At 43.4% G+C, this 23,935-nt stretch overlaps 1 protein-coding gene across 1 annotated transcript in view; it reads left to right on the forward strand.

Moving 5' to 3' along the window:
* robo3 (roundabout, axon guidance receptor, homolog 3 (Drosophila)) overlaps positions 1-23,935 on the forward strand; it is a 90,664-nt gene that overhangs the window by 4,547 nt on the left and 62,182 nt on the right. Inside the window, exon 2 of the mRNA XM_008292072.1 lies at positions 11,924-12,250. Coding sequence (XP_008290294.1) covers positions 11,924-12,250 — 327 coding nt within the window. The remainder of the gene's footprint in view (positions 1-11,923; positions 12,251-23,935) is intronic.

The raw sequence follows: 23,935 nt of genomic DNA on the forward strand, positions 1-23,935 counted from the left end.
TTGGTGTAATGGAGGACGTGTGTGTCATGATATAGATGATATCGAGGGAGCTGAGCCGCAGACCTGTAGGGGAAGCAGTTGCGATTCTGACGTGTGATTGGGAAAAGCAGCATCCAGAGCTCTAGAACACATGAACAGCAAAAGTCTGTAATTCATCATAGTTGTTAAATATTAAACCCCCGTGCAGTAAATCCCAGATGTTTAGCCAGATGGGTTTCCACACGGGTGTTGTTTTACAGTATAAACACAATCTATGCATCATTACGGTCTCACAAAACAATCATAAATGAACTAATCGGCTACTGCGGGTCGAGTGTGAGGGTATTTTTACCTGCAGCTTTTGTGTTAAAATGTTCTGTTCCTGTTGTTCCATTTGCAGAGATTAGTCAAGTAGATGTATTGTAGCACGGGAGAAAAATGGAATCAGTGTAAAGCAGTGTTAAAAGTCGCATACTGTCCTAATTATATCAGCAGAAATGCTTATTTACACAAGTAACTGTTCAAAAAAAGGAAAATCCTTCTGATTTACCAGCAGTGTTTTTGCATTGTTTTTCCCACAATCCCGGGAACCCTTCATCTCAAGCACGTGGTTTTCATTGACTGGCGAGACAGTACGTCAAATCTTCGCGTTTCCCCACTTTTTATTGTCCGACAACTTTTCCGGAGTGTAGTTTGAAGCGGCAGCAAAACTCAGCTGCAGAGTGAAAAAGGAAAAGCCCCCGGGTATAGCTACAGCTGTCACCGCTGCGACTTTGTTGGTGGGTTGGAAGTATTTGTGAGAGTCTGACACTTGAAAGCTCGGCATGGGAAAGAGCCAACCGATAATGGATCATTTTCAGCGCTGGTGTATCAAGGTGATGCTGTACCGGAGGGATTTTGACAGCCACTGTCAATGATTTAATAGCCGGCTTTAGAACTGACAGGGACAGCTCTTTTTTTGAGAAGTGACAGTCGCTGGGTACCTGTTATTTTGCGATGGGAGTGTTGATACACAAGAAGTGACTTGGGGATAGCGGCAGTTAGTGTCTCCGTGGCTATTTGTTCTCTCTAGCATCTCCGCTCGATGATTGACAGCTTTGTCTGGTGGTAATAAAGCAGCATTACTTGCTTGACGAGGCAATTAGAGCGGCTCTTCCTCTTGTTATCTTGTTAAGCGCAACTCACCTCAGAAATTAAAAGCATTTAGAGAAATGACAGCTGCTGGATGTGAATTCCTCTACGTAAACTTCCTCTTTACGTCCACTTTATGGCTTAATTACATGTTAAAACCAGTGTTTCCAGCAGTATGTGAAGGGTGCTTTTATCTACTTTCATGCAAATGCTATCATAAATAAGGATTACTACAGTTATCTGTTTCGTGTATGATTCAAGCTCACTCCCAATATCATAGTCTAGCCTCATACAATGCAAGCAGTGTGTGATTGTGCAAAATGATGACTGAAACTTAAGCACACTGAGCAGCATGTCGCTAGGCTCAGTAGTTTTTTCTTCAAACTCGCCATCATCATTCACTGCTGAACCCTGAAACCCAAATTATAGGTCTCCACATGTAGATTATTTAAGGTTTGACTTATGAATGGAAAATAAGTTCAGTTGTCAGCTCTAATGAGCAATAGAAGAAGTAAAAACAACCTCCATCGTTTGTTTTTGCACACTATCGCTGTTTTTCTTGCGAGACTCGGTTCAGAAAGCCCCCCCGTCTCGACCCTTTCCTCCCTCGGAGTGCCCTGTGTGGTCACACAGATACCAGCAGATAGCCTCTCTGTGTGTGTTAGTGGATGCAGATCTAATAAGAGCTAATGCCGAAATGCCAGTACGCTGCTGTGGGACCGGAAACCGATGGCATTTCCCCACAGCTGTGTTCGGCCACCCGCAACCGAGCGCTGTGCCGTCCTGGAGCTCCTTAAGGATTCCTCGCCTGACACGAGAGAGAGAGCGAATACACGGCGCCACAGAATGCCAGTGGACCAATAATTAGCCACAATAAATAATCCAGCCTTATTCAAGACAAAGTATGTTTAGATGGTTTTCTATGCTGAACTTTACTCTTGTATGAACAGCCCCTGCAGCCAGTATCTATTCTCTCTTCCCTCCTCGGGTGTTTTCCCCTCTATTTCTTCTTGTCTCTTCCTTCTCTCATCACATACAAGAGTGTAGTCGGCAAATACAGTTGCCGTTCTCTTGTTCTTTCAAAGCCCATCCAACCCCCTCCCTCGGTTGAATCAGTGGAGAAAATCGATGCTTGTTACTGGCGGGCTGCTGGAACTAAAACTGACAACTCTTGGCAGGATCTGTGATAACTTGAAGGATGTTGGACTAGTCATATTTAAAATCTTAGAATTGCTGTTGCCTCTATTATTTTCATTCGGGAGTTTTTTTTAAAAATATGAGAGCAGTTTAGTTGAAGCGACCCTCAGTTTATCGATATTTGATGTTTTGTAGATAATTGTTCGACCCAGAATGCGGCGCAGAATCTTGAGGAAAGTACATTTCAAAGTCAAAGCAAACAGCTGAAATCTCCATGTGAAAGAGATGTTTCGCTGCCCTCTCTCAGGCCTTTTTTCTTTTCTTTTTCTGGCGTTGGAACTAAATCAAAAGCTTTAATCAACTCCCAAGCCTCTCAGCCATGTTCTACCATAAGGAAATTTTTTTTGTGTGTAAACATGGTCTGTTAGGCTCAACTGTCTGTTCCTGTTGGACCAGGAACACACTACTGTTTGCTGACTATCAACAGCAAGCTGCTTCTGCCTTGTCAACTTGCCCAAACATCTAGCCAAACCTCATTTCAGCTGCTTCGCCAGAGGAAGAGGCCATACTCGGAGGGAGCGTGAAACAGAGTTGTTAGTGGAAAAGGGCATTTTTTTTTTTTTTTTTTTTGGAGCTGCCGTGGGAGTTTGGATCTTTTTGCTCCCAATTTGCATGATCCTCGCTTCTCGGAGAAAAGAGCAGAAAGAAGCAGCTTTATCCTCCCCCCCCCCTACACACTTCATGGCCTCGAGAGAGACGCGATAAAAACACCCAATTTCCTTTTTTCCAAAGTTGACCCTAACCCATTTAGATGTTTAGCATCAAGACAGACTCAATTAAGGAGGTTGTCTCTTTGTGGCCGGCACTTTGTATTCTCATGCAAGCGCCTCATTTTGTTGTCCCCACAGGGTCAAAGAGTAGGAGGCTGCAGAGAAAGCACTCCAGCCTGCCTCCCTCACCGCTGCCAATTTAACTTTGAATGCGCATTTGCAAATCAATTCCGTCGGCTTTGGTGAAAATCGAGAGGAGGAGGAGGAGGAGGCAACAAAGCTGTAAAACAACAAATTCTGCAAGAGGCAAGCCAACGTGCTAAAAAAGAATTGCAGATGAGGGAGGAATAGGAATGGCAAAGTTGTTGAATTGTCTCTGATTGTCATGATTCACCCTCTCCCCTCCCCACACCTCGCTCTTTAAAGATTATAAAGCTCCCTCCGTTCGCCAGTGGCAGGTACTTTTATTGCCGTTGTTCTGGACTTAACTGTCTTTCAGAAGCACACCGCGGAGAAGAGGATGGTTATCTGGAGTGCGGTGCCAGGGTTAGCTCAGCTTAGCCTTAATTTGAGTTGCTAAGCCAGAGCACGGTTTAATCTTTCTTCTTCGCCACAACTCACCACAGAGTGATAAGAAGTGCAGCTTTTGATGTATTACAGTATTCTGATTTATTTTCGAGTCCTTCACATCGAAATGAAAGACATTTCTCACCCCGGCTGTGTTGGGGGGACTTGATGGGGCTGAAGTGCCATCCATGTTTTATGTCCTTTTCCCTGCAGGGCCGAAGTGAACCAAATATTTTGATTTTATGTGTGATGACACGCACAGTGGTGGAATGTGGATAAGTACGTTCACTCATGGTCTGTGCTTAAATACAGCTTTGAGGTACTCCAGTGTATTACTGTTTCCACTTTGTATTTGTCACTACTTCTACATTTATTTAGCTCTAGCTGCCATCTAGTTACTTTACCAATATTTTGCAGATGTGTTAAATGTAGTAGAGCTGTAATGATGAATTGATTAGTTATTTTTCAGACAGAAACCTTTCTTTTGAAATAGTTTATTGCTCATAAGGTTGAGGTTTGGACTATTTTGGTGATGACATTTCTTCCCAGCAAACCAAACAGTCATTTGATTAATGAGAATAATCGGTAGTTCCATCCATCCATCCATTATCTATACACCGCTTAATCCTCACTAGGGTCGCGGGAGTCTATACCAGCTGACTTAGGGTTAAGGCAGGGGACACCCTGGACAGTTCACCAGTCCATCGCAGGGCTACACTTGGAGACAGACATAATCAGTAGTTTGATCCTTAATTAAAATAATCATTAGTTGCAATATATTTAAAACAAATAACGGACACCTCAGTCAACTACAACAGCTGATCATAATATAGTAATTATTGTGTAATAGTACTTTGCTTTCTTGATCAAACCTACATAGTTTTTGCGTAACATTTGCAGTTCAGACTTGTAGAGGAGCATTTTTACAGTGTGGTACAAGCAAAAGATCTGAATTCTTCCTCTACCCCAGCATGCAAAATGAGTACCCTTCCTGGATTTATTGCATGAGTCAGACCATCATCTGATCATTATACCATCTGTGTTTGAAAAATACTGTCTGAGCCTGTGAAATGCAGTCTGGGAAAGATGCAGAGGTAAGTGTATATTTACATCCAAGCGCTGTCTAGGTGCAGAAAAGGGATTTAACAGCCTGTCACCTAAAGCAAATAGCTTGTCAAGTGAAATTATGTTGAAAAGGAACTTTTCGCAGCTTTCCCTCTTCCAAAATCAGAACATCTACGCACGACAACATCCCTCAGCTGCCTTATAACTTTTTTTCTTAAACTGCTTTCTTTCTGCTTTCATTTTCGTGTTTTGTGATTAACTGTGAAGGCTTTTCGTCTCCAACGGCAGCATTTACGAGCACATCTCTAATCACACGCTCCACACGAGCTGACAGTCACTCGTTTGACCTGTGACTTCTTAGCAGGGGATTATTTCTGGATAATTGGAGAACTATTTTAGTGTGAGAAGATGCTACTATCAACACACTTTCTGTCAAAGTGATTTTAAACGCAGGTCAAATTTAGTATCAAAAGTTTAAAAAAACGTTAATTTATTTTGAATGTGTTTCTATTTTAGGACTTGGGAGATATTTTTAAGAATTGAATTCTGCTTTATGTCCTGAAAGCTGTCAGGACGCAGCTCCGTTCTCGTACCTTCTCAATCCAAGTCAAGTGTATTAGATGGATGTGTGGGAGTTACTGGGTGTTGATCTGATGTTTTTGCCTTTTCAGAGGGAGTAAATCTGCTTAGGGATGAAAGCCCACTTGTGTTGGGTGGTGAAATAAGGCTTGGGAGTTGGCAGGATGGGGGCTGGGAAATCTGGCCACGGTTCTCTGTACTTGTTTTATATTAACAGGACGCGCCGAGCCACTTGTTCTTGTTCTAGATGAGAAAAAGTTCTGCCTCAGCACTTTGCCATCCTCCATTATAGAAAGGACATTGCAGCAGGAGTTTGTGCTCCCCGTGGCTGTTTTGTTCCAATTTTTCTCATTCGTTTTTGTGCACTTTTTGCCGTACGCGCTGTTTCTCTGTCGTCCTCTCAGGCTTTATTCTCGCCTCCTCCCCCCCCTTTTTTTTTCTCCAGTTAAAACGACTTTGAAGTTGCTTGACAGTAATTCTTTCTGTGTATGCGTTTGTCTTGATGTTTAAATATATTCTAAATACAGACGGCTCCACGTGAGCCTTTCTGATATTAAGTCCGTCAGCTCGGACTCATCAGGAAGGAAGGTAAAGTTCATGCTGAGTGAAGTTAATTAAAATAAACAGTGCTTTGATTTTACTTTCCTGAAATAAGCAGCCTTGTAATTACTTCAAGAGAAAATCAAGAGGATATTGTTTTTTTTTATTAAAGGATGTTTGCCGTGGCGGTGATTGATATGAAAAGACATGCTTCTGTGCAAGTAGAGGGTTGCTTTGAGATCAGTAAATGTTGAGTTACCAATGAAACATGGCAGATATTTGCATCATATTGTCAATCGTAAAGACACCTCTAAGTGGTTTTCATAAGATGTGTTTTCGCAGCAGTAACAGGAACCTTTTAAGGAAATCAATAAAAAAAAACAGGCTCTAAATATTAAAGCCCCAAGAACATAGAATATTCTCAGGAACTGCTTAACATCACTGATGCTCATGTATACTAGCATTATTTAACGGTATTACTGTACATTTGGAGTTTTTAAAAACCTACAACTGCGAAAGAGTTGTTTTACCTGACTGGCAACATTAAGTGGGAGAAGCTCAGGAGATTTTGCGACAGATGGACCGATGCTTATGTCCAGGCTTTATTGCCTGATTTTGCGGAGGATGACATTCAGAGGGAACCTGAGACTGTTGCACTTTCATAAAGTGTTGGATCCTGCCAGGTGGAACTTGTACCCCTGGGGAAATTTCCTGGGCTCCAGTTCCTGGAAAATTAAAGTTTGTAAAAAATAAAGCGACTGAAGTTACAGATTCAAGAAAATAAGTTGTGACCAAACATCACAATGGAAAGTTAATCTATGATTATCTCAGTTATTAATAATTCTGTGAGCAGTGATTCATCCATGCTAGCAGGATAGTTTCTCACCCACTTCTTGCACAAGTGAAACATGGAACGGACAAGTGTTTAATCCTCCACAGTGACGTTTCTCTCAGGGGTGTCGGTTCTGGTGACTGTGAAGCTTCCAACAGTTTCTTGTGCTTTCTTTGTAGAATCCTCCTTATGTGTCTAGATCCAGTTTTGCAGGTGTTCCTTTAAATTTCTTACTGATATGTACATTTGCATTATGAGAGATTGCAAACTGGGGCTGCAGGGTGGCGCAGTTGGTAGCACTGTTGCCTCGCAGCAAGAAGGTTGCCGGTTCGCGTCCCGGTGGGGGCACTGGAATCTTTCTGTTCTCCCCGTGCAGCGTGGGTTCTCTCCGGGTTCTCCGGCTTCCTCCCACAAAGTCCAAAAACATGCTGAGGTTAATTGGTGATTCTAAATTGTCCGTAGGTGTGAATGTGAGTGTGCTTGGTTGTCTGTCTCTAAGCGTAGCCCTGTGATAGACTGGTGACCTGTCCAGGGTGTCCCCTGCCTTCACCCTAAGTCAGCTGGGATAGACTCCAGCCCCCCACGACCCTAGTGAGGATTAAGCGGTGTATAGATAATGGATGGATGGAAGATTGCAAACTGCATCTCTCAAGACAACCAATAAACGCAATTTCAGCATTTGGATCTACAAGGGACGTCTCACGTCAATCCATCAACTGCTCCTTTTTGTCATGACAGTTTAGACAGTAGTTCATCTTTTCTTTTAGGCAGGAAAGAATGCAGCATTCTTGTCAAACAGACTCTAACAGACTGGCCTCCTACAGCATCCCTGTGGCTTCATTAGCTCGCATGTATCTTTGAGAGTTGCTGGCGTCCTGTCGTAGCACACCATCGGCAGGAGTTAATAGGTCCTTAGAGGGTCCAGATATTCCTGTTAGAAACCCTGCTCGAGACAACCAGTCAGACACTCCGTGCTCCAGCTGTCCATTTAACCTGATTTGAGTTCATCTTTTCCAGTTTCGACCTTATCTGTTACACACATCTGCACTCTGAGCTGGGTAGCTGGGGAATAGTGTTCCTAGAAATTCAAATATCCTTGCGGTGTGCGACCAATAGTCATTGTCTTGTCGTGCTGATCTGTATCACTGCTGGCACAGGTGTACGAAAGAAGCACAAATCAGTATCATAGTATAGATTCAGAAAAAAGTCATACTTCTTATGTACTTCTCTCTCATGATTAATACTTTTGTATCATCTTGGATAAAGAAAAATCTTAATTTCTCCAACTGTACATGTGTTTGACATCCCAGATGACGATGGCCGCTTAGAGATGAGGGTGGCTTAGAGATCATTTCATCCTCAGATGGCAGGTGTAAGATCTTAAACGTTGGTTTTCAGTGGTTGCTACCAAGTTCTCTTAATGATATTTAGCTCAGTCCCATACGGTGGTCTCCTTAAAAGCCTTTGCTTTACATTTCCACATGGCTTGTTCCAACCAGCTTGTACTGTAAAATTTATGAGTCAGCTCTTAGAGGCTCTGTCCTGCTGAGCTCTCACCACAGACACCCCCCTCCATCTCCCCTTCAGATACCACCAGCCAGACGGGCTCAGTTCAGCCATGATACATATATACGCTACCTTCAAGCTGTTAGAGGAACCGTCTCCAGCTACAGCTCAGAGGCCTTGAGGGAAGAGAGGCACTTAGCAGAATGACAACTGTATTCAACAGAACACCAGCTTTGTGAAACATTGCTTTTATTTCATTCATTTTTATAACTATGTCACATCAAATGTTTCATCTTGGAGTGCTGCACTGCAGAATCCCATTGAAATTTAGATTAGGGTTAGAGGTCCATGGCACTTATGATAGTCTATATATGATTAGTGCAGGTTCAGTGCATGCTGTGTATTGTTTTTGTTATTCTTAATTAAAAGGTGCTTCATTGGAATTGCTTAGATGAAAGTTGAAAACACAGCTGATATACTGTGGTGTGCAGATGTTCCCTTGAGGCGCCCCAAGTTTAAAATCTTATCTTCAGCCACAAGAAGAACAAGGAGTCCGACCCCTGCTGAGCCCTAAACTCAGCATCATGGGGTTAGTCTGGGATTACACGAAGAGACAGAGACAGACTAAATCCACAGAATAAACGCTTTCTGTGATGCCTGGAACAACCTGCCTGCCAAGTACCTCGAAAAACTGATTGCATATGTAGTGAGAGCAACTAGTTATATTGCAGCCTCTGAAATAAGGAGAGGGTTTGAATAGTTTTGATTCATCTATTCACTTTTTTTTTTGACATTTTACACACTGGTAATGATCAAGTAATAAAAATAAATACATAAACAAATGACCACAATAATTAGTAATGTAAACTATTTGTTTTGGCCCTAGTAGCTCACAGCTGATTCATCTTTGAATTTTAATTTGACTCCAACTCTTTGTTATGCAGAAACACATTTGTATATAAAGTCACAAACACAAAGTGGCGACTCACCCTCCTTAAGGCCAGTTCATGGTTTCTGCATGACCAATGCAGACCTTGAAAGTGGACAGCGGACACGCATGTGGTTCTCTACCGTCTGCTACACAGACGGTCACTTTACCCCCTCGTATTGAACACAGAAATACACATGAGGCTCCTGTGGGTGTTTCTGAAAGGCTGTGACTTTGCAGTTTTTACACGACAGAGCAGTTAGTTACAGACTGGACTGTAGCACCGTGTCAGTGTGGTTATTCCTGAGGTGTGCCGAGCGCAGCGGGCAGCAAAGGATTTCTGCAAAATTTAGAACTTCCTCGTATGTTTGAGTGCTGACATGTACAAATCAGACACCTCCCGGGTCCTTCAGAAACCACTTCAATTAATAACAACTTTGTTTTCCTGCTGCATGCACAGTCGGCACGCTTGTAGTTTGAGTGGACATCTGCCGAGTGGACTGTGGTGAATGATAAATGCATGAAGTGGCCTTTAGTGCTGTTAGTATTAGTGATATTTAGAAATGTTGCTTGAAAACTAGCAATTGACTCAGACTTATACAACCTAAACATTATATTGTAAGCTTCAGTTTAATGGGGAAGATAGAAAAAAAAAACAGAGGAAATTGCAGTGCTGTTGTGTTTATAGTATTGAAATATAACCTTAAAAGGTGTGTTCAGATCTTGTGGCGTGCTTTCAGTCCTAAAAAGTGGATGTTAGACAGAAGCCTGGCTGATATTTGACTCTAACTACAAGCGACTTCAAAGCGTCTGCACTGTTTGCTCCTATTCAGAGCTTCCTATTTCTCCATCTTTGTGAATGTAATTGCATTGAGAGCAGGCCCATTTGACAGTACTCTATATCCCCATCAGCGAAAAGCACTTAAGTGGAGTTCTTAATCCCCCCACAACCTTATAGAGGATTTGTCAGTCTGAGGGCAGGAATTTTTGACTGCTTTTCTTATCAGGTGTTATCAGGAAAGTCTGAACCTTTGAACTCCTTCTTATTCATGCACCTGTGGGATCAACCCCTACAACCTTCTATCTTATGTTGGGCCTGCCTCACACTGTCAGCGTACCTGTGCTGCAGGCACATCATCAGCTCTCTCTCCATAGGAGGAGGAGGAGCACAGGAGACAAGCTGCTATCTTGGTCACCTCCTGGAGGATGGAGATTTATCCAGACTCCTGCTTCCTTGTCTACCTGTTTACTTGCCCTCTTTTTTTTGCTTTTTACATTCTTCTTTGGTCGCAAACCTAAACGACTTGGTCTCTGCATAGAACCCATTGTCATCCTGAGTTATGTTTCATAGCTATTTGAACCTGTTTAAACTTTCATAGAGCAGTGAGCTATTCCACCGGAGCAGCACTACGCGAGTGAAATAAACTCCTCCAATGCAGAGCTCTGTGTAATACTGGAGCTACAGTACTTCTAAGCACTAAACAGCCTTTAAGCAACTTGTGTTTTCTGTTTTCCTGTTATGTGCACAACCCTTCATGCCAACCTCCTGCTTTGAATGTTGTGTAATACCGCAGTATATGACATTTGCTAAACTTTGCAATACCTCGACAGTGAAAAAGGTTTTAGTTTAAAACCAGCACGGCTTACTAGTTGAGTGGGAAGGCAAGACGAATCAAAAAAATACACTTAAGAATGCAACAACAATCATCACTGGAACAAAACTGAATAACACTGGCAAGATGCACCTCCTGTTGTCATTCTTTCATTTGCTCTCCAGGGGGAAGTTTCACTTGTGCCTCTCTGTGTTTGACTTTTTGTTATTGCTTTTCATACATAATTGTACTGCCAACATGCTGTCATTCAAATTGGAGGAGGAAAGATAGGAGGAGGGGAGGAAAAAAGCAATTCCAAAGCATGGCAGAAAACCTGAGGGAATTACCCCACCTCCATCTCCATCTGCTTCTGTCTCTCAATCAGATAGAGCTCAAGAGTCTGCAGAACACTGACCGTAAACACTGTACGTTTATAATGATTAGCAGATTATTAAAGACTTGCACAACGGAGACCTACTCGTGTTGTTACAGGCTTAAGTATTTTCTCATGAAGATGAACAATGGAGTCGGTTATATACGGCTGCTAAATGGATATTTTTGTATTTCAGTCCACCTACTCTCCCATGAATTTCTGATTAGCGTGGTTTTACCGCATTTTCCTCTCTCATGCTTCTCCTCTCTCCCGATGCTGAATTTGGTTTCAGTTTCATAGATGCAGAATTTAGAGCATGTAATTTCACACGTCCTCTTGATTTATACTTTGAATGTTGCTGTTGAGCAATTACATTACATGCTCATTTCACACAGCCATGTTGTCGGTGATAAAATTATGTGGTTTTCAGCTGCTTTTTAAGGGCCCGGCTCAAGAGGTTTTGGAAATAGGGCAACCGAGTGTGTTTTTATAAGTCGAGCCACCCACTTGCCCACTTTTGTGCGCGCTGGCCAGAATGTAAAAAAAGGCTGGGGATTTTTAGCCCCTGTGTTTATTATGGTCCCTACCCTTTCCACACGAGTGTAACCACACTCTTTACTTTACATCCAGACTCTGAACAAGCTAAATGTCTCATGTTCCCACGGTCCAACCTCCAGTTATATTCCAAGGTGCCAGAAATGAAGTTTTTGCATCATTTGGCATTAACGACTGAGCAGTCTGTAGATGTTTTCTTCTTTTTAAATTGCATCTACCCCAAATGTCAGTCCTATCGTTGCCAATTCGCTCACATTCAACTCATCCTTAGATTCTAAATCTACGTGAGCACCATCATAACAAAAGATATCCGCAACAGAAGGCTGCCCACGTCTGAACGGCATCCTAACCTTTCTCTTCTTTCTCCAGGTTCCCGACCCAGGTTAGAGGATGCTGCTCCTCGGATCATAGAACATCCGTCCGATTTGATCGTGTCCAAAGGTGAGCCGGCCACCCTCAACTGTAAAGCAGAGGGACGGCCGACTCCGATGGTGGAATGGTACAAAGATGGGGAGCGGGTGGAGACGGATCGAGAAGACCCCCGATCCCACCGGATGCTATTACCCAGCGGCTCCCTCTTCTTCCTGCGAATTGTACACGGAAGGCGAAGCAAACCCGATGAAGGCGTCTACGTTTGCGTGGCGCGCAACTACCTCGGCGAGGCAGTCAGTCGCAACGCATCGCTGGAAGTGGCAAGTAAGTGTAGATTTTGGTACCATTTGGGTTTGGTTGCTCAGGTGTGTGTGTGGATGTGATTGAAAGACAGAAAGCGAACGCTGCGGGGTCGTATCATATAAAGTCAACCATCTCTTAAAAAAATTTCCAGCTGACCTCTCAGAATCAACTGATATTTTTTTGTCTGATAACTTTAGTATATTTAATGAAGATGTGCAAAATTTTAGACTGCTGCTATGAATATTTTATGCCTTACAGGCCCTTGAAGTACAAGGTGGGTCAAAGTTTCATGCTTTTTAATTTGCATCATTTAATGCAGCATTTTGAGCCCTCATAACTTCATAAGTAGAGAAGATAGGGATTAAAAAAAACACATTCAAATCTGTGAGCTATGTAAAACTTTTAGGCATCAATGTCGCGGAATATATCATAGTTTCAATAGCAAAGCTGCACTAGTTTATTGTCCATATCATAGTCATAGAAACAAACATGGGTGCACTGGATGTGTTACCTTTCATTCAAAAAAAGTGTATTTTGGATAAACCTTTAAGGGTCGTATCAGCATGCAGGATAGGTGGTTGGTCAGGACAAGTTATAGCAACTGGCATATCTCATTTTTTTTACCAACATTGTGATAGCAGGCTCATCTCCTAGCCGTGATTCCTGCTGTGCCAAAATACATTTCTAATATAGGCATGACTCACTCCTATGTACTTTGGGTTTCTGTATCTCACAGCATGAAGGTAAAATTTAGCATGGCTTTACATAAATATACAGAAATTATACAACAACAACAAAAAAAAGAGCTGATTCTGAGGTGGTCAGGTGGGTGGCATTGATTGATTTTTCATGGAATGTAATTAAATGAATGCCGAGGACAGATTACATGATAATTATTCAATGGGACTCAGAATGATGGCTTTTAAAAATTATATAAGTCGACTGAAATACATTAGACGACGGCGTTTCACACTTTAAAGGCTTCACGGCTTCTCAGAAACGCAGCGGCTGTAAAGAAAATCACCCGCAAAGGGAACCAAAGGAACATTGTGTGCATCGATATACCGGTCTGTGTATACGCAAGAGAAAGCAGAAGAGATGGTCCGATGCTTGTCCACATAGGTGTCAAATGTCATGTAGTTTCAGTAATAAGAAAGGAATTAAATCACAGATAGAGTTCACGAGTAATAATGTTAGCCACACTATAGAAGCAGAGGAGTGCAGAGACAGCTTCAAAGGACTCTCTGGTTTCTTATCATTGCTTTCACTCGGCTGAGTTAACTTAAGACGCCACCCCTGACCTTGGTGTCAGATCTCCTGGCAGCTTTCGCCCCGAGGCCCCCCCACCCTCCCATCACCCTCCTCTCCAGCCTCCGACACCGCGTCCTATCTTCTCCCGCTCCACAGAGCCTGGCCGCTGTCGTGCTGTGACCAGGCCTCTGCGACCGGGCCTGTTAATGTAGATGGATGACAGCTAGCTCCAGCAACCAAGATAACAGTTGTCGCCACTGGACAGGAAAGCTGAAAAACTGTCTCGCTAGGGAGGGGACGAAAGGCCACCGTTAGTTGGCAGCTTCTCACTAGCAGATGTTAGTTCCTTAAAGTACAACAAACTCCCGTCATGCGGGGTTCCAACACACACCGCTCACGTTTTTTTCTCTCCTTGTGAACAGTGGCGCCGCAGTGAAATGTGGGCTGAGCCAATTAAATCTTGGCTGTTAGATTCTCTGTTAAGTTTAACTTTGTTTTGAAAGCAGCAGCAAATGATTTAAAGGAATCTAGACAGTTTTTTATGAATGCAAATATAGTTGGGGGGCTAGTTTGTATTACAAGAAACAAAACTGTTTTCAAAATATGAACACAATTTTAAGAAATGCACTGATCATTGTGTTAATATTAATAACACAGAAGGAAAGTTTGCATCTGTTATCTTTTTTTTAAATCTGCTAATTTAGACAAAAGCGAGTCTTGACAGCACGCTGCGAGCAGCTGTTGCAGAAACACTACGAGAGATTTAAAGATTTCTTTTAATCCTTTCGCTCTGGCCTCTCCTAATATCACCCACCTTTTAAAACTGAAACCATCTCAGGAATTTCTCCTAACACAAACCAGCTGAACGCAGAAAACAAACTCCATTCCCACTAGAAAATCAGTGAAACTCTACACTCTCGTTGAACACCTTGCGGCCGGGCGTCATATTTTCCTGAAAGGCTCCAACCCTGAAAGTTAATAATCAGGCTGAATTTCCCCTGACTGCCTCCGCAGAAAAAACAGCCCATGAATCATTCTCCATCCTCTATAAACAGCTGGGATCTGGGCAGTGTGTCCGTCACCTTACGTAAAAGCGTTCCTCAAGCAGCATGAGGAATTACCTTTCACCTTAGTACCGTTTCAGTATCAACATCAGGAGCTGCCGGTATAAGCTGTATGTGGAAAGCAGGCAGATAGAATAAGGTAAAAGTGTTGTGAATCACTTTTCACAGGGGTGCTTATGAAAAAAGAGCAAAGGAACGGAGCAGCGACAGATGCCAGAAATTTCTCACTCCTCATGAATAATCCCTAATGTTTTTTCTCTACACTTTCTTTATACTGTGCTCTCCTTTTGAATTCCAAAGAAGCTGCCTATGCGTTTGCTAATTCATGACATTAGGATAGTGCTTAAGCAAAACCAAGGACACATTAATAATATTATTTTTTGCCAGCACCCTTGAGATGAATCTGGCAGCAGTTAAAGGTATCCAGAGTCTAAGCTCATTTGTAGGCTCGCATCGACAGTCTCCGACAAGGCTCCATGAGGTCATGTTTGCCGTTAGAAGTGTTTGACTTCAATACCAGTGTGAGTTCAGTCTGCAAGGACTCTAGCTGATTAGTCCGTTTATGTTTCTCGATGTCCAGCTTTCTCTCTTAATGCTGCGGTTTGCTGGGAGGTGACATTCCCCGCCGCTGTCTGCAAACACACACATGGACACAACTTCACACGCAGCAGTTGCTATCGCAGATAAGAATCCCTAATCCATGGCAGCGGAAGAAAAAACTGCTTCTTACTCGCGTCGTCTTGCATGTGCGTCTGCCAGCATACAAACACACGATTGGAGTGTTACCTCCAGAGACAGAGAGAGACGGGGAGAGAGGTTATATAGAACAAACAGTGGCCGGTGCCAAAGCCAATGCCAGCTCCTTCCAGCTCCCACTGCATGGCACCAGTGGGACCGGAGATAAGGCCAGAGGCACATAAGCCTGGCCTGAGCTGCCAGGGGCCTCAGCATGGCATCAGAGAAGGTGCAAGATGGCACTTTGTGGCATGGTGTCACTTTGCTCCCCTTCCTGTGACTTGGAAGCACTGGGGGCAAACTGAGAGGGAGCTGCATTGTGTATTGGTGTGTATATTTGGTATCAGGGTAGGAGCCAACACAGTGGGGCGGGTAGAAGGTTCAGCAGGTTTAACCCCTCACAGCCCATCTGCTGTAGGCTGAGAGGCACGCAGGGTGATGAAGGCCACTGAGCTGCAGTATGGATGAACTGGCAGAATTCTCCAGTGCTGACAAACACGCATGACTTGAGAGTTTTTAGGAGCAGAAAGAGGAGCTATGGAGGCAACAGTCTTTGATCTTAGCTGTAGTTTGAAAGTTTAGATTTAAAGCGATCCTCAACTCGAAATCTACCTTTTGAAGATGAAACATCCTGTTTAAGTGGTGGCGGTACAATGTTTGGAGATTCCTCACTGACCGAGAACATCTGCTGCAGTCAGCTTAGCTTTAGTTTGTTAATGTTGAACGCAAAGTGTGACACACAACTCTCACACTTGCACTTATAATGCCCACACCTCATAATAGAACCGCTATTATTGTCAGCGGCATAAAACAACATTCAGAAGTGTTGCCTAATGGGACATTGGAACTTGTTGGCAGTGTTAGATTCACAACCAGAGTGGTAACAAAACCGTCCTCTGGGGATCATTGACGTCTACAAAACAATTTGTCTTATTTGGCTGATGAGATCATTTTTATGGACCAACAAGGTGGACAATAGACCAAGCGTCCCCAGACCTACACCTCTACTGATGGTCCAGTTCCCTCCTAGGAATGTGTGTCTTGATTGCTCAGCATCATTCCAAGACTTTGAAATGGTTTTGAAGGAAATTTAGCAAAGTTATGGGAGCTACCATGTAGAATGTTTAGATGGATACGATCTTTGGAATTAAATATATATTCAGAGAAGTTGTCCAAAGGCTTAGTTGTATTATTATTGACTCCATTCTTTCAGGATATGTTCAATGATTCTTAATTATTATTTCTGAACTGTGTGCAGACTATTGTGCGAACATCCATACGCTAACAGCTAGGCACTCAATAAGTCATTGCGGACGGTTCTGCTTTGTTACCTCAGTATTGCTTTCCACTTAATATTAATGACATATTTGATGAAGGGATGTTCGGTGCAGGGGCTGCGAGTCGATCAAGCAACAGCTCGTGTAGCTTAACCTCAGATGTGATGTAGTTAGCAAGTTAAAGTAGTTCTACATTTTTAAAATGATGTTTTTGCTTGTACGCGGCGCTGAATATTAAAGGTGAACAGGTAGAAGACAACATCACGTTCATTTTGGAAGCTAGTAAATAGTCGTAGGCTTGAAAGGGAATGACGATACCGGGAGAAAAACACAATTTGATATGCAGTTTCATGATTATTATATATCGTTTTCTATTTATGCTGCGAGTGTGGCTGTCTTCAAGCAACAGCCTTAACCAGGCAGCCTTCCTTTGCTCTTTTCAACCTGCTTCCTACATTACCGTCATTAAGATCCGGTCTATATCTCTTTACTACACGTTTCCTTCCAAACTGCGTGTTTTGCGTCACAATCGTATCCGATTTCACGCATTAAGAGAGATTCTTTGATCCTGAAAATGTGGACTACGACGTTGCGTGCCAGGAGCAGAGGCCAATTTCTGTCAGATGCATGAAAATCAGTCAAGCACAATAGACCGTACAGGCCAGACACCCCTGGGTGGGGATTTGACATTCAGAGTGACTTGCCCAAGCTCCTGGCAGCTTTTTCTTTGAGTGTTTTACACCTCTGACGTTTTTATTATGCCTGCTATGTCTCTACTGCCTGGCTTTATGGCTCATGAATATGCACGCCAACAGAGGAGGGGATGAGGTGCCTTTTCTAAGGTGGCAGGGGTGGAGTCAAAGGCATTTCAAATAAAACCGACTGGGGGAACCTCTAAGGGATTTAATGCCCCCAAAACCAGCTCACACCCCATTTTTTAAGGTTGTTTGGAGGTCAAGCCTCCAAGGCTCAGGATAGCAGCTGCCACGTGGAACTCAGAGAATGAACAGGTGAAGATGTGATGAAGCTCTCGTCTTCCTCTGTCTTTACGTGAATTTCCAGCTTGTGTGTGTGTGTGTGTGTGTAATTCTTTGTAACCATAGTCTGGACCAACTGTCACCAGCTGGATCCTCCTTTCTCTTTCTGTCTTTCTCTCTACACACACACACACACACACACAGTCACATGTAGACACACACCTGTCATACTAGTTTTGAACACTGCAATGCTGGTGCAGAAAATGGATTTCAGGGTGTTTGGATTTGGAAATGGGGAAAGGATTTGAGCGTCTCGGCCGGCGTTCTGCTCGGACAGAAGTTTAGGTTGGGCAGCTCTGATAAAGGAGATAAAGCGACCCCCCTCCCTACTCGACTCCCACTCGCCCCCTCTGTACCCCCCATTCTGTCTGCTGTCTGTGCCGTCCTGGAGCTGCCCTCTGTCCCTGTTATTAACCCCAGTGATCTACAGCCATATGGGTTGTGATAGGAGCTCTGCAGGGCATGCTGTCACACACACACACACCGGAGTGCACTCACACCGATCCGTGCATACATGCAGCCAGTGACCTGCTCTGTTTACACCTCCATTTCTGCAGTTTGAATGAAGTCAGTGGTGCTCTCTCCAGCAGACAGAGAAGGGGATTTTAAATAAAGTTGTCCTCATACAGTCAGTGCCTCAACGCCAGAGGACAGACTTCATTGCGGAAGGAATAATCTCTCCTTATGTGATGAAGGTGAAATAAAGCTGATTGAAGCATTTGCTGTTTGTATTAGAATAAACGGAACAACCGTTAAGCTGCCGCCTTAAGCTGTTTTAAACTGTTAACACCAGTTAACTTGTTGTGAATTAGACTCTTTAGCTGTTAACCTAATTTGAATGAGCTGCCATTATCTGTTAAGCTATTCTGATTCTATCTGTTTGTCTTCTGACCCATTAAGGAGAAGAGAGTCTGTCTGGAAGAAAGATAGGTTGTTGACCTAACGTGAGGTCTGAAATTGAAGATGGAATCTACTATTGTTGTTATCGGCACTTGAGTATCTCTTAACTGTCCTTTAATCAGTTCATTGTAGATGGCATCAATGGGTGGTCCGCATAGTTATTTATATTTGCTAACTTCATTAGCACTAGCAGAGGAAAGAAGTAAGTGTTTGAACAGTAGGGATTGAACATCAGAACTGGAGGTTCTAAGGTCATGAAAGCCTCGTTAAAAAAGAAAAAGAAAATGAAAGGAAAGGAAAAACTGATTATTTTTGGACTACACTCTGTGAGTAGAGCTCATCCCTCTGGTGTTTTTCTCATTCAACCCCCCTCGCATCTATTTGCCAAAGCAGCTGATGTCAGATCTTATTTTGCAGTGATCTTTTGTTCAGCTGCTTTTTGCACAAAGTTGCTATTCACCATTTGAGATAAAATGTGAGAATCGGGATACGCGCACCGTCGTCCTTCATCAGACCCTCGTACTTAACTTGAATCAGCTCCGGTGTCTGTATTCGCCGCTCTACATGAATCACAGAGTAACACCGTCACCTCTCCTGCTGAACTCTGCAGCAGCGACTGTCTCCGTTACTTGATGATAACAAGCTCTTCTGTTTGTGTGTGTATCTGTGCGAGCTCTGAGGTCTGTTCATGCTTCACTAATGGGATTGCAGGTCCCATCCTTGTGGACGACCGAGCCGGTGGTCATTCTGGTCTTAGAAAGGGGGATCAGATGGCCGGAGTGAGGCCGTGGGCCCCTGGCTTAACCCCCTCTGTATGATCCGGCCGTCTGCCGGTCATTGAGCCAGACCTGCTCGCCAAACCCTCCTCCAGAGGATAGCCATGAATTAATTAGACCATACTAAGGGCGAGTACGACCAGTGACCAGCATGTGTGTGTGTGTGTGTGTGTGTGTTTGTGTGTGTGTCATAAAGGATCAGAGGGACAAAAGCAGAAGGATGAGGGGTTAGGGTGAGGGGTGGTTCGGGAGGGGGAGAGAGAGAGGCGTTGACAACAGGTGGTGCGAGAAGGAGCATTAACCTCCTCCCCCTTTTTAACGACAGCGTAGCACAGGGGCCACGGCAGCTAAAGAGAACAATAAAGGCCTCTTGCTCCAACTGTTGTGTCCAATCACGCCCCATTATCTCTCTGTGCCGCTGATCACAGGCGCTGCACTGCCACACACCCTCTGCTAAATGACTGCGCTAGTTGGTCGTTTCCTCGGTTGGTCCCTCTGTTCTACACGTGTTAATGTATATTTCTATTTATATACTCGCATACAATCTGCATGCAAGTGTGCAACCATCAGGCTAATTGAACAATACATTTACACATATTGAGTATGCATAGCTAAATATAACAATGTTAGATATTCAGAAGGTTGAAAATCACAACATGTGAGGAAGGTCCAAGACAGCTTAGATACGATTGTTTTGTTTGCCTCATTGTGTCTTTTACCTGCTCAGAAGACACTGTGTGACGATGTTCAGGACACAAAGTATGCCGAGGTTTTGCATAAACCTCCTGGACATAAAGGAAGAATGTGGTCATAGGAAGAAGGTGTGCTGATTTAGCCCAGAGGACACTTCTGAGTTCTACAGTTTGTGGTGTTGTTGTGTTTAATTGCCTTTATCTTCATATAAATAAGAGACAGGGCCAAACAAAGGATTTAACCTTTGTCATTGTTAAGGACATTAAAACTAAAAAGTCTGAATGTATTTCGCGAGTGCATTTATTTTTATTATGGAACTGTCTTAATTAAGAATGTAATTAATTGAGAGTCATTAGTCATGGTCTTATGCAAATGACCCTGTGTTTGAGCTCATTGAGGGCAACAATAGTCCTCTGGCAGGACTACAGAAGGGTGTGTGTGTGTCTGTGTGTGTGTGTGTGTGTGTGTGTGTGTGTGTGTGTGTGTGGCGTGGCTGTGTTGCTTTGGGGTGCAGATTAAGAGAAAGAGATACAAACCAGGAAGTCTAGTTGGCAGCTTATCAGACACAAGCTGTTTATACTCCTGTTCAACTGGAAAGGTATTCCAGCAGTGATGATAATTTACTCCTCCGTCTCACTGTATGTCAGATTACATGCTACAGGGGATTCCTGTAATTTCTACTTGCATATAGTTGACTGGCTCTCAAAGTGCGTTGCTGGGAGTTGCACTGGGGATAAAAGCTGCACTAGAATAAACCTTTTCTTGAGCCAGAGTCCTCTGCGGCAGCACCCCTGCTGCAACGCTGCAACAGCCTCATTGAAACTAATGAGGAGACTGTGTTTTTTAATGTGCCGCTAATGTCGGTCTGAATGGGTCCGTAGGGGGGCACGAGGGGGCATTGTGATTAAACGCAGTCAGTACTGAATCAGTGGAGAAAGTAGAACAAAGAAAAAAAAGACAGCTATGATGAGATGCGACAGTGAAATAGCCTGAATGTGACACAAACACCAGGTAGAAGAACGATGAAAGATGGCAGACAGTCCGGTAAGACCAGCACAAACAAGCAGAGGGGGGATGGCTTCGAGCGAATCCATCAATTCATCACAAAGAACATGGAGCGGGATACAACTGGGGAGTTTCAGGCATCGTTCATGACAGACAGTGAGCACGAGAGGCCAACACAATCAATACCTGGTTCAAACAAATCAATCGAATGCAATCAGAGCATTATTACAGAGCAGATAAAAAGAGAAGACATTAAAGCAACAGAGGGAGGCTCATCTGGCTGCAAGTCTTGTTACTGAGCAGGAAAATCAGTGTGAAAGTGAATGTTAAACCACCAAATGGAGCCTTTTTAGGAATCAACATGTTTTTTTTGTGTGGTCTTTGAACAGCACATTGTGGTTATTGAGCGACTTACTGGAGTTATTGGGAAAGTCATTGTGTTTATTGAACAACAGATTGTGGTTATTTATGAACTCATCCTGTTTGAAGGACAGCTCGGTGTAGAGTAGCTGTAGGACATTTGTGGACATGTTGCTCATATCACTGTGCAGTCTAGATGCCCCAGTGTCATTATTCTATGCCAGCTTAGTAGGCAGGTAGTAGGTAGTTCAGAAAACTCAGTGAAGTCATTCCAATTCCAGTTGATGCGAAGCTCATTTTCATTATTGTGTAACCCGTTCGAGTTGGTGCCAGCTCATTTTAATCACTGCACAATTTATTGTTGCTGTTGGATGAGTCATCCCTGTTACTTGGCAGTTCATTCTGCTTGCACGGCGGCGCATTCCAAGAAGTGAACATCTTGGTCCAGGAATTGGACATCTTCTCATTTGTGCTGCCCTAAAGCTACATTTAAAATTTAAGTTTGATGAAGTATGTTGCGTCTGTCAAAGACAAATTGCAGCGACTTGCAATGACTTGGTGAGATATTGCTGCGTAAGTTTCAGAAAATATCAGCCTCTTTCAAATCACTGGTATTAAATGTTAAATTAGCGTTATGTTAATTGAGACAGTTCCCTCTCTGCATATAAATAAGGGACTTATGTTCTTCCTTGTGTGCTGAGAGCTGTTAGCTGCTATCAAGAGCATCTTCTCTTGCAATAAGAAACTGTTTCACACTATAGATTGCTTAAGCCTTGCGGTCAGCCTTGCTGAATGTGCTTTTAACTCAGTTCCCTTCAGTTTTATTTATCTAGTGCCGATTCACAACATCAGTCATCTCAAGGCATTTCTCATCGTAAGGTGAAGACCTTACACAAACATTTTATAGAGAGAAACCCAAAAAATCCAAAGATTTGTCTGAGCAAGCTCTGCCCCGTCTGCTTGGGGTTACGGCCATAATTTTTTGGCTCATTGGCTTACATCTTTGTTCACTTCTGGTCTCACCTTTCGGTTGCCTCACAGCTACAGCTGAGAAACTGTTATTTTCTTACTTAAAATTAACCTGTGAAACTTTTCATTGACAGAAGCTTTCACATTTGAGTATTTAGTGGGCCTGAAGTAATACCGCTCAACAGCTCTTTGTGGTAAAAGAGGTATTTCAGGGGGGGATTTAGGCATATTTGACCTGTCTGCGAATGGTAAATACGAGAGCGAACAGCTGTGGAGAATGCTTATTGATTTCTACTCGTGTGTATTTGCGCAAGATTCATTTCTCCTTAAGACGTGCTCCCACCTTCGAGCTAGAAAAGGTCACAGAACAGGGGCTTAAGTCATTCAAGTGGAGCTAAATGGATTTCTGCTCCAAAATCCATCTGTTTTTAGAGTTTGTTGACAGGGTGGAAAATTGGAACTGTTGCTCTTTCCTCACTCAGTCACAACACTGCCACCCCCTCTCTGTTCGGCGCTGGGGTACGATCAGGCATGGCACACTAACAGGGTAAAAAGTGTGCTGGGCACGAGGCAGGATACAAGGCCTGACCATCTGCTCCAGCCATGTGAACACATTTGTGTATTTTTGACAAGGAGAACTGCCGCATCGGTCTGGCTCTGGCCATAAGGTGTTTTAGCGGGCAGAGACAGCTGACAGGAGGTCAGCTGACACAGGCAGACTGGCTCACCACCAAGCAGAAAGATGCTGATGTCAGACTGACAATTCACCTTCTCCACCTCTCAGGCCCCACTGTGAGATAGGAAAAGTGGACGGTGTCAGCGACCCAACAGTGAAACCGCACATATGCAGAAAATGACAGGGCTGTGTGTGCATCTGTGTGTACAAGCAACACTACTGAGAAAACTGACAGACCTACAAGATAGCAAGACAGCACAGGGAAGTGCTCACCAACTCAGAAGCAGCTGTCAGGATGCTCCTTCTCCGTTATTTTGCTTTCAGCCATTTATTTTCCAGCAAACATGTCGGGATGTTTTTTTTTTCTTTCCCAAAGATTCAGCAACAAACATTTATGAGTGCTGACTTGGAAGTCAACATCATGTGTTCCCACAAGAACCAGCCTATCAACCTGAAAGCAGGGCTGTGAGAGACAATGCAGAGCACCGTGTGAGTGATATATGAAAAATATAGAATGTATCTGAAGGGAATTTCAAGGGTTACTAGATACCAAAACTCTGCGGGGGGGGAGAACATTATGAATGCTACCAGAATGTGCCCTCTTGAATACTTTGCATTACACTGCAGATATTTTTTGACAGCCTTGTTTACTGAGACCCCTTCAGACATGCACTTCATTTTTGTGGAACTGATAGCAGCTCAACATGTCGGCTTTATGTCTGAGTGAAGTGTGACGACAATCTCTCTAGGTTGGGCTTCGTAACATTTTAGTCTGAAGTCTGAAGATGAACAGGTAGACATGCACAAGTAATGTAAAGTCGTGACTCCATAATCTGACCCTTAACAATCAGAAAACCCTGCTATCCAACAGGTTTTTAGGGAAAATGAATGGAACCCATGAAAAATAGCCTGAACATAACGACAGCCTTGGATTCTGACTCTGACATGACATTTTATGTCACA

Source organism: Stegastes partitus, unplaced genomic scaffold (assembly GCF_000690725.1).
Source record: "Stegastes partitus isolate 25-593 unplaced genomic scaffold, Stegastes_partitus-1.0.2 Scaffold782, whole genome shotgun sequence".
NCBI classification, from domain to species: Eukaryota; Metazoa; Chordata; class Actinopteri; family Pomacentridae; genus Stegastes; species Stegastes partitus.